The sequence below is a fragment of the Danaus plexippus genome, assembly GCF_018135715.1.
Source record: "Danaus plexippus chromosome 22 unlocalized genomic scaffold, MEX_DaPlex mxdp_27, whole genome shotgun sequence".
NCBI lineage: Eukaryota > Metazoa > Arthropoda > Insecta > Lepidoptera > Nymphalidae > Danaus > Danaus plexippus.
This window is the reverse complement of record NW_026869855.1, coordinates 121,255-132,004: the sequence shown is the minus strand read 5'-3', so window position 1 is coordinate 132,004 and position 10,750 is coordinate 121,255. Positions and strand designations below refer to the sequence as shown.

General features: G+C 39.3%; 3 protein-coding genes across 5 annotated transcripts; 1 reads left to right on the top strand and 2 right to left on the bottom strand.

The window, feature by feature from the left end:
* Window positions 1–520: 520 nt before the first annotated feature.
* LOC116773444 (RNA-binding protein 5-A-like) lies at window positions 521–4,089 on the top strand. 3 transcript variants are annotated; one of them, XR_009753768.1, is made up of 4 exons: window positions 521–658; window positions 769–2,919; window positions 3,338–3,393; window positions 3,684–4,089. XR_009753768.1 is itself a non-coding variant. In XM_061528667.1 (3 exons), the coding sequence occupies exon 2, from the start codon at window positions 778–780 to the stop codon at window positions 2,917–2,919; it is 2,142 nt and encodes a 713-aa protein (XP_061384651.1). In that variant the 5' UTR covers window positions 521–658; window positions 769–777; the 3' UTR covers window positions 3,338–4,089. The 3 variants fall into 3 exon arrangements, 2 of the variants coding, with proteins under 2 accessions (XP_061384651.1, XP_032521767.2); XM_061528667.1 differs by having other exon boundaries at window positions 3,338–4,089; XM_032665876.2 differs by having other exon boundaries at window positions 527–696; window positions 769–4,089.
* Window positions 4,090–4,250: 161 nt separating this feature from the next.
* On the bottom strand, window positions 4,251–5,177 carry LOC116773446 (5-hydroxyisourate hydrolase). The gene is made up of 2 exons (XM_032665880.2): window positions 4,765–5,177; window positions 4,251–4,437 (listed from the first exon to the last, which is right to left on the bottom strand). Exons 1-2 carry the CDS (start codon window positions 5,017–5,019, stop codon window positions 4,351–4,353), a joined length of 342 nt encoding a protein of 113 aa, XP_032521771.1. The 5' UTR covers window positions 5,020–5,177; the 3' UTR covers window positions 4,251–4,350.
* A 651-nt stretch (window positions 5,178–5,828) lies between these two features.
* Window positions 5,829–6,982, bottom strand: LOC116773445 (uncharacterized). The gene is made up of 2 exons (XM_032665879.2): window positions 6,819–6,982; window positions 5,829–6,742 (listed from the first exon to the last, which is right to left on the bottom strand). The coding sequence occupies exons 1-2, from the start codon at window positions 6,822–6,824 to the stop codon at window positions 5,861–5,863; spliced, it is 888 nt and encodes a 295-aa protein (XP_032521770.2). The 5' UTR covers window positions 6,825–6,982; the 3' UTR covers window positions 5,829–5,860.
* Between the last annotated feature and the right edge of the window lie 3,768 nt (window positions 6,983–10,750).

The window sequence follows — 10,750 nt, the reverse complement described above, 5'->3', positions numbered from 1 at the left end:
TCCAAGTCATTCATTATACTCATGTCTTCTTCGGTGAATGAAATAAAAATTATGGACATATGATAAATATACTTACAGCTATCATCTTTTTTATTGATTTCCTATTATCATTCCTAAATATACAACGTGAAAATATATACTGCTAATCAATTTTTTCTAGATAATTGTCATAAATGAGCGTACGATCCGAATAAAATTTTTTTTTGTAAAAAAAACGCTAATTTTTACCTTGATACCCTTATTCGTATTCTATTTGAGATGTTAAAGCAAGAGTAAAAACAATAATTTAGATTTTAAGCTTAAAAACATAGACTCTGATATAGAAACGACTCTAGCATATTACTAATGACTTAATAATCTTTATCTTTTTTATTTGGTTTGTTATGATCCGTTATACTTAAAATTATTGCTTAAAAATATATTTTTTTAATATTTGTTTTTTATTAAAATGAGGTATTAAAATTATTGCTAAAGCCTATAAAAATATTAAACATGATTTTTGAACTTCGGAAATGGCAACATTAATAGAAAGGAATCTGTCGACTGTAATTATAAAAAACATGGCGTTTGTTCGTTTCGGGTTTTAATTTTACTTTACATATCGATATCTTTTAACTGATCTATTGTGTTAGAAGGCAAATCTTGGATATTTCTGCAGGTAATCAAAGGGAAGAGAAGGGTTTAGAACGTCGCTAGGTACTAGGCGAGTCGATCAAAGGGAAATCGTCAGAGTTGTGAGTACTGTTTCATTATGCACGATGTTCGCAGGAAATTGCAATGTCGTGGCGCGGACGAGACGAGCGAACCACCCGCTGGGGCGAGAACAGGGAACGCTCGCCCGTCTGGGAGAAACGCAGCGAGAGCCCCGACAGACGGCCGCCGTCCCCGCGGGACCGTCAGAGGGATCGACGGGATCGTCACGAGAGATACGACCGAGACCGACGTGATCGGGATAGGGATAGTGAACGTTACAATCGCCGTTTCGACAAACGGGATCGCGAGCGGGATAGGCGGAGGTCGCCACGACGATTGGAGGATAGGGATGTGCCAGCCGCGCCTTCGCCCCCTAAGATAAGCGCCGACTACGACACTGGGGAGACTCAGTCTCGCAGTCGCTCCGGCAGTCGGGATCGTGGCTACAAAGACTTCGACCACAAATACGATCGCGATAAAGACGATCAATCGGTCAACGCCTCTCCTGGCGACTGGGTCTGCAAATGTGGCTCGTACAATTTTAAGAGACGTCAAGTGTGCTATAGGCGTAATTGTTCAGGCAAAAGGTCCGAGGGAGTCGTGTACGGTGACGGGCAGACCGCTTCAGAGTGTAACGCCGGTATCACGAAGCGTTTACTGTTCCGACGGCTGGATGCTCTCACTACGGAGGAGAAAATCTTGGAAGTGGTGAAAGAGAGATGCTCTAAATCGGTGCTAGATTCCATTGCAGGTATAAAGGTCGGCCGGGAGACGTTGACGGGTGCTTCGAAGTGTCTCGCATACATAAATTTCAATTCTCTAGCCGATTCGACGGCCGCTCATTCTGAACTACTGTCCTTAGATCCTCCTCTAGTCATTGATAACAGGGAAGTGCTGATATCGTTTTACAATGAACCACAGAAAACACAGAAGCCTCACGCCGAATACCCGAATTACTATAATCAGATGTCCAGTTATTCCAGGGACAATATGTCTGAGGCCGACAGGGTCAATGCCGCTGCAGCGGTCGCTCAGTCTGCTATCACGGCAGCTCAAGCTCGCCAAATGTCCTGGACTCCGGTGTCGGTACCCGTGTTCGTGTCGTCGACGTCTCAAGCTACTCCAGCAGTCAATGTGCCCGTAGGTGACGGCAAAACGGTGTACTCTGCACCCGATGTTAGGACTTTTATGTATGACGAGACATCCGGTTACTACTACGACCCTGCCACCGGCCTCTACTACGACGGCAACACGCAATACTTCTACAACAGCACCATCAATCAGTATATGTACTGGGACGCGGCCACGTCCACGTACATCGCCGCCTCTCAGACTCAAACCAATTCCGATCAACCCAAGCTGCAGAACCCACCCGATCCGACGGCAGGTAACACTATCACGAAGGAGCCAGAGGAAAAGAAAAAGAAAGATAAAGAGGACAAAGTCAAAGTAGCCAAAAAGATAGCTAAAGATATGGAAAGGTGGGCCAAAACATTGAATCAAAAGAAAGAGAACGCTAAGAGCAACTTTGTTATGGAACAACCTTTAGACACCAGCGCCAGTAAGGGTTCAGCCGACATTGGTTTCTCAGTGCTGGGTGCGGGTCCTTCTTTGACTCATGTCAGAGAGTTGTCTCCTCCACCAGTCATCTCCACAGATGATTTCCTTTTAAAAAAGAATGAACCGAACATCTTTGACATTGACGAGGGTATCATAGACTGGTCCAAGCTGACATGTCTTCTTTGTAAACGTAAATTCCCATCCGTGGACGTGTTAACTAAACATAAAAATCTATCAGATTTGCATAAACAAAACCTTGCTGAGCACAGGAAGAAGAATGAATTACTGCCACAAACGAACGGTTACAGGGACCGAGCAGCTGAGAGGAGGATGAAGTTTGGGGAAGACGATCCTCCACCCATCAGGAAACGTTATGAAGCACCAGAAATACATTCCCAGGTCATGTCACACCCTCCACCCTCTGTTATTGACACTATCGGTGGGAAAATGTTGAAGAATATGGGTTGGTCGGAGGGACGAGGGCTAGGGAAAGAGGAACAGGGGAGGATTAATCCCATTGAAGCTGAACAAAGACCGAGTTTGGCCGGACTCGGTCAGAAAAGAGGAATTTACACTCCAACACCCGGGCTGACTTACAGAGACACTGTGAAGAAGTTGATGATCGCTCGATACAAGGAGGTGGTCGGCCAGGAGGATGGAAGCTAGGTGAGTTGTATTGAATATTACATTGTAATGTTTGTATGTTGCAGGTGCGCTTTATCTAGATGCAGGTCAGTAACGGCTCCGTTATGATGTTTGTTGTTAAAGTTGACCTCATTAATAACTTAGATCATAAAAGGAAAATAAACACTTAAAATTAACTGAAGAATTTGTTCATCAGACTCCTGAGATCAAGTCCCATGTGTGTCTGATTAATTTAATGATTATTTTAGTTCTCACATACAACCTTGAAACTATCTGACTTTAAGGTGGTCACAATATCTTAAATCTTTAAACATGGCTATCTTTGATGATTGATGTATCTGTGTTGTGTTTTACGGAGGGGTCTTTCCGTTCTGGGTGTGATGTTTGTTTGTTGGTGAGTGTCACCGCTGAGTCTAATGTGTTGATTCTATGTTACTAGAGTAGATGAGGCGCCACCCTCCCAGTCTGCTCTAGGAAGCGCTCAGTATATCTCTGGTAAGTATTACGATATGCCCCTACTCCTACAGGTAACACGAGTGTACCTGGAGGATACCGACACTATACTTTTCAGGCAGTTTTTTTCAGAAATCTGTTTGTTTATTTAATTTATTCGAATCGCCTCTTCATACACATCCCATACATTATTTCATCAAGCCGAAGCTTCAGCATTCAACATTATAAAGAGACTCGGGAGTGTGATAGACTGTGCCTTAGTGTGTGAAAGAAGAAATGGTGTCTGTGATGATCACACATTGTACTGATGAAAATGACCATTTATATTACAGAGAACCCGTTGGCTGCCTGACATCGTGCCAAATGAATTAATATATAAAATACTATATTATACACGGCAACAACTGTACAGATAAAAAAAAATGTCGCATTAACGTCACAGATTATAAAAAACAGTTTTAACCCCATGAATTAAACTACAACTACAGATTAAATTAAATAAATCTATCATAGCATATAAAGACAAAATAAACTTAAGTACAAAATGTTAAATAATGAACAACGATGTTTATAATAATTGAAATATCATCATTCATAGGAATTAAGTTTTAATGTAAATATATCGCTAAATATATTTTTATATTCTCCGAATGCATTTAAATAGAAACAGCTGTTGATAGTGATGGCCGCTGTTCGTAGAGTGTACTCTAGTTATAGATAATTATATTATGTAATGTTGAGATTGTTTTATTTTATGATAACCTTTACTCGAACTCGACATGCGACGTGTGTTTTTAGTAACTGATACTATACTACTCCTTCCTGCAAATATTTGAGACTCGAAAATAGCACTGAGCATTTGAATTATGTAAATGTTAAGTATTATGAAATAAAAGTGGTTTGTGTAAGAAATTTAAATAATTTATTACAAGACAATTTACGAAATGCTTCGTATGAGATTAGTGTTTTAATTGAGACGTTTATCACGAGTTCACATCACTAGCTGCCTCTGTAGGTGGAGTATCCGAAGGGGCTCAGCAGCAACGGGATGTGGTAGTGTTCGTCTTCCTTAGTGTTGAACACGATCTGAAATGTATTCACTACAAGTTTATAAACTACAAACAAGGAAAAAGTAGACCCATCGTTACTACAAACTGACAAAGTAATTCATTCAACTTGGACACGAGCAGCGAGGAAAACCTTTATCAATCACTTGAAGGCGAGCAACATGAATTAAATTAAATATAAAAGTTAAAGTAGTTGTTGATGAGGAAGGGTTAAAGGATTCTTAGGATCAGACCTTCATACTGCCAGAGATTAGTATGTAAGATGAGGCTAACACGCCTGAGACCTCTGCAGTCACTGCACACTACACTACACTCGTACAAGGGACATATTATAGGTAGTAATGACCTCCACGAACGGGTACAGAGTCTCCTGGTCGTGTCTCTTGTAATAGTCCTCGACGTTGAACTTGAGCTTGTAGGTGCCGGCGGGCATCGAGTCCTTCGAGAATGGGAACTGTATCCTTCCGTCGCTAGATGTCACTGTGTTGTGCCACTGTGTCCACGAGTTGTCTCTCTTCTTGTACAACTCCACAAAAATACCGACGACGGGTCTCCCGGTGGAAGTGTCGAGGGCGTGCGTCGATAACACGGGACGAGACATTGTTGACGTGTTTTCCTCTCGACAGTCGAAAGTTTAATGAAATTACACGCCGCGGGTCAGGTTTAAAGCTGCGTGTACACTGGCCGAGTATGAGGATCGACTCATTTATAATAATTGTCATTTGAATGATCTAGTAAACATTAACTTAATGATTATAACACAAAGCGTAGATTAAGACAATGAGTTACATTTCGTGATATTCGTCAATGTTCTCCGAAGCTTCATGTTTACTTTGATTATATTATTTGTTTAGAGACTTTCTTTTGATCTGTCAATAACCTTCCATTACACAATTCTAAACACATCGTATACATCTTATATTACACTCGCTAGTCCCCATCTGTTAGTATTTATCCATATACGTCTTAATTTAACTGACCGTTTAATTGTTACCTGACCTGTCAGTGATCCCAGTATAATTTGACAGCTAACTTATTTTATAGAAATTTCGAAGACGTGAGAGAAATTAAAATCAGATGATTGTTTTTTGATGTAAAGTAATGTTTGTGTTCCTGACTTTACTTTTTTCTGTTGATAACATTATCACATGGGAACCTGCGGTGTGCGGACTGTGGGTCAACGGAATGTCTTGTGATATGATGTTTTTTAATGTATTTAAATATTTTATTATTAATTTCTTATTAGCTTTTACGAAATAATCTTGCTCACATTTGTTTCTAACTTGTAGGTATGACTTTATTTATTAAAAATGTACTTCTCAGTAAGTAGGGAGAACGACTGTCCTGTACGGTTGATATTTAGGGATATATTTTAACAAAAAAAAATATTTTTTGTAAATGAAAGGCATCTTTCTGTCTTAGTTTGTTTACTGTACATTCGTCTAATCAGCCCCGTCCGAGGTGTCTGTGTTCTTTCTCACATAGTTTTTCTTGATGATGACGTCGGAGTGCAGCACGTCTTTCCTCGGCCGGTCCACGTCGCGTGCGAGGCTCGCTCTGTTGTTCACGAGCTTGCCGCCGAGTTGGTCTCGGAACAGGTCTAGACTGGGCTCCCCGTGCTTCATGTAATCGATCCTCCACACCGGGGACTCGGCCGGCTCCACCTTGTAGGAGTAGTGCTGGTGTTTGCGGGTCAGCGTCATGTCCGGGACCTCCACGGACATGGACAGCTTGTCGCCGGAGTTGTCTCCGAAGTCCTCTTTGACTGTTCCTGTTCCGGGCCCACTGTTCTTGTCTCTGTATTTTACTTTGTGAGGATAAAACTTCCTCATCTTCTTTCTGTTGTAGACGGCCGTATGTTTGGACTTCGTCTTGTTTTTGCGCTTCCCTGTGGACTTCTTTTCTTTCATAATTTTGTTTTTCTTGTGAGTGTCTTTGTACGCGTTGTGTGTTTGGACGTAGTGCGACAAGTCCTCGTTGTTCAAGACGGGGAACAGCGTCAGATACCTCGGTAGCGGCGTCGTTTTGTCCAGGGATAGCTTCTTGAAGTTGATCTGTTGGATGGACTTTTCTATGAGTTTCTTCAGGGTCTTGTCCTGGGTGATCATCTCGCAGGGGATGGTGGGAAAGATTTTACACAGTACGTTCTGCATCCTGGACAACACCGGCGTCTTCTCCGCCTCGGGGTCTGAGACGTCGTTGTCTCTCTGATAGTTGGACACCATCTTAGTCATGAGAGCATTATTTCTTATTATTTTTGCTCTGCTCACCGACGACAGTATTATAACAGTCAACACGACTCTGAAGCTCCGAGACATTTTGGACTGAAATATTACGATCATTGGAATATATGCCGAAATAGAAAATATAAAATGGCAGGATGTTTTCATTAAGACTTACCTCCATCGGAGTTTTCAAAAATCAGAACAACAAAGTGATTTACTTATTCCTAAGAAGAGACTCATCATCTAGTCGTTTCGCTTGAAAACAATAGAATAGTAATAGTATTGCCGAAGTCTGTCGACTCGTTGACTGCAGGTGAAGGAGTACTTGTAAGAAGTCGTGTTTCTGTGGGATGTTAGTGTTGTGTGTAACAACAACAGCGCTGTTTATAAACGTACAGTGTTTAGTGTTTACGCACGTGACGAACGAAATTTACTTGAACAGGAGAACATTAAAATGCTTTCACAAATATAGTTGGCCGTCAATACGGACGCGGATATTGTTAAAGCTGGAAAACGATTCATTAATATTGAGAAAAGTTCAAACGAACCCTCATATATAATTTTCACCAATTTGCTTCTTCACCGTTTGTCTCAGTGTCGCCGTTTCTGATTGTGGGTTGTCGACATCTCGCACAGCATCAGATAATTTCTAATTAACACTCGGTTTCGATTAAAACGGTTTTCTTGTCTGTAGCCTGTGATTAAACCAGCTCAAGAGTGTCCGCACGACGACGTCTTGACAGTAGTTTGAACAAACACTTTGTATGCTCGGTAGGACAGGTTACAACTGTTCTGTACAGAAGATCGTTGCCTCCATTCCCTCCTGGAAGAACTCCGCGGAATATATGTGTTGTTCAATCTAAATAGTTGTTCAGTTTAACATTCTTTCATCCAAATGCTTGTTTTTTATGTACATATTCTCGTAAGCAGTTTCTACTTTAATTGTCTGACTTAATGTTTAATCTACTTTACTGGTATTATGCTCATACTCCAAAATAGAATTCAATGCCTGAACTGTCCACTGGCGTCCATCCGTCTTCTTTAAAACCACATTACACTGCTTCAATTACATATTATAATTACATTGTTTTAGATTGCTATTTTTTGTTGGTACAAAAAAAATAGTTTAAAAACATTCTTTATCTACAAAATGTATAGAAACAATTATTAAAAAACACTTTATGAATTATTTATTAGTTTAATAAATCTTTATTACGGGCTAATAAGTTTTTTTTATTTTATTTTATGCCATCTAGGGGATAAATGAGAAACTATTATCTCACTATTTAGCACGATACCTTAAGTGACTTCAACTTTGCAGACTTTCCGACACTAGATGGCGGTGCAAGACATTCTAATTAATAGTTTTAAGTATCAAGATGCTTTATATTAAATGTATAATTAATAAAAACATAATTTCAGTATAATTTTTATTTATATTTCATTCATTGATATTATGATGTTTAAAATCTGGCGTATTATTTACTTCATATTTTTAAATAAGTTTTTTTTTCAAATGTTATTAGTTTTCATTAAAGTCCTTGATAAAGGAACTCTTCATAGTTAATCTGGTGAGATACTTCCTCGTGTCAGTGGAGGTGCTCTGGTTGGATGGTTGGATGGTTGGATGGGATCAGCGACTGCCACGGTTTCTTTATATGTTTATTTGTATAATAATATTAATAAAGTTCAAATAAACCATAAAACGTCACAGTAATTAAAAAGAACACCGCAAAATAAGAGGCGTCGGGAAGTGAGTCGAGGCTGTGTGCGAGAGGGACGGAGGTACTGGTGGGTAGCGTGTGTTAGAGAGGGACGGAGGACACGTCGGAGCAAGTTATTGTAGACAATGGAAGCTGAAAAAGACGTTTCCTTTAACAAGATTTCTATCTCCAAGTGTTTTGCCCGAGGACTCGCACACAAACAACAATACAACAACCGAGTACATTGTAATAATACTTTATGTTTATAGGAATAAGGTTCAGAATAGACTTGACAAGAAGACGCGCTCTGTACCCGTAAGTTTGTTATTTGGAAGAGACTTTGTGAACGTATGCGAAGCGTGAAACAAGATTTGTCAAAGTATAATTAAGGTCCAGTGTAACATGACCCGCGACCGCTTTATAATTGTATCGGAGCGGGGTCTATTAGACTGGTGTGACGTCACGGGCCTTGATCAAAGTGACTCAGTGCTGAATTTACATATATTTTTAATAATATATACGTATATATCTGTATAATTAAATTCCATATCTCCAAGTATTAAAACCTCTGACATTAAAATACCTAACATTATTTATTTGTTCCTAAACTACGTAATTATTATTTAAAAGTAACAAAGTTAATACACGCCCGAGATAAGTGAAACATTGAATTGATTGACATGTTGGCCTCGAAAAAACTACGTATGAATAGATTTAAAGTAATAACAAATACCCATGTAATAAGAAGGGATTACCGCGGTTTGAGGGGCGCTGCGGGGACAGAGCACAGGAAACGAGAAGAAATAGAGAGAAATAAGAGGAAATCCCAGGAAATAAAAGGAAGCCGGGGGTTAGGAGAGATGCAGAAGAGTGGAGCGAGGGTCCGGGGTCGAGCGAAGACTATTTGAGGAGTGAGAGATTTCATGTTGAAGACGATATTTTATAATAAGTGAGAATGTGAAAATCAACAAACAAATATATAGTGATTAATAGTGATTAGTGACAGGAACACGACTGACCGCCTCGGAGACGACACGCGAACAGCCAGAAAACATTCCCTCAGCCGGCGAAGGGTTCCTCTCCGACCTTCGAACTCTTTATCCGAAGATATTTCTCAAGACATCGCTACATTTACATAATTATGACATTTCCTTTGTATAATTTGTTGAAAACGGACATCTGTTTTATATTGCTCGGTGATTTTGGTAAATTTTTCTGTTTTTTATTGCCAAAGAAAGGAGTTATATTTTTTATAGTCAGTTTATTATGAAGGGGTTGGTATATTGTGACAAACGACTCGAGCGACCGCCGTCCGCATACTAAGTGACTTACGGCTCACTCTCACAATGATCTCTTTAAAGTTATTTATTTTCTTATAATATTGGTTAAATTAAACTACGTAAATATTGATTTTTCGTTACTGGATCTGTCAGTAATATAAAGAGCACTTAAATATATATTTCCAGAATAATTATTAAATACATTAGCACTTAGTATTCACTGTTCTCGAGCTAGGCATTCTCGTCCCTCTGCATCAGAACTCTAGCCTTAGCACGATGTCTCATCGCCGAACTACATACGCAGCGTTAAGTTTTTAATTAATAATAATGTACTAATAATACAGGTTCTTTAAGTAGAGCTGAGAACGCTACGTATATAGTACTAGCTGTTGCCAGCGGCTCCGCCCGCGTGTTGGTCGCTTTTCGCATAACCATATATATCAAACTTAAAATTGACCATAACTTCTTTTTTTGATTTTGACGAAACAAAGTTCCAATCCAACTGTGAAAACCGCGTTCAATTTCCTTGAGTAGTTTGAAGTTATAAGGTACCAGACAGACAGACAGATAGAAAAATTCAAAAAAATGTTTTTTTGGTTTCTATGACTCTTCTTTAATTGTATCCTATCAGTTTTTTGGAAAAATATTTAATGTACAGACGTTCGATTTGTATTATCTTATTATATGTATTGATGATCACGCAAAGCATATTTCCAACCGTTGACGAACACATCAAATGTCATAGACCATAGTTGTCAGTCGTTAATTGATATTAAATATTAATAACTAACTTGCTCATTAGTCCTACAGTGTAGGTGTATTAATCTTCGACATACCTATACGTGTACTTTCCTCGTTGTTTGTAAAGGTTCTCATCAAACGTCTAACTATCTCGGTCTTCTGTAGTAGTAAGTAAATCATTTCAAATATCAGCGGACGGTGTACAAGGAGTCGCGGTGCGATCACACTACAAACTCACACAGGGAGATATTCAACACCTCATACAGAATCACTTACTATTTAAGCAAATTAAATAAATGTAACATTTATACTTTAAAACTATTGTGTTGATTTTTATTGGCACTAAGCTTGGATCTGATGGTATATAAAAGTGAAAAAAATAA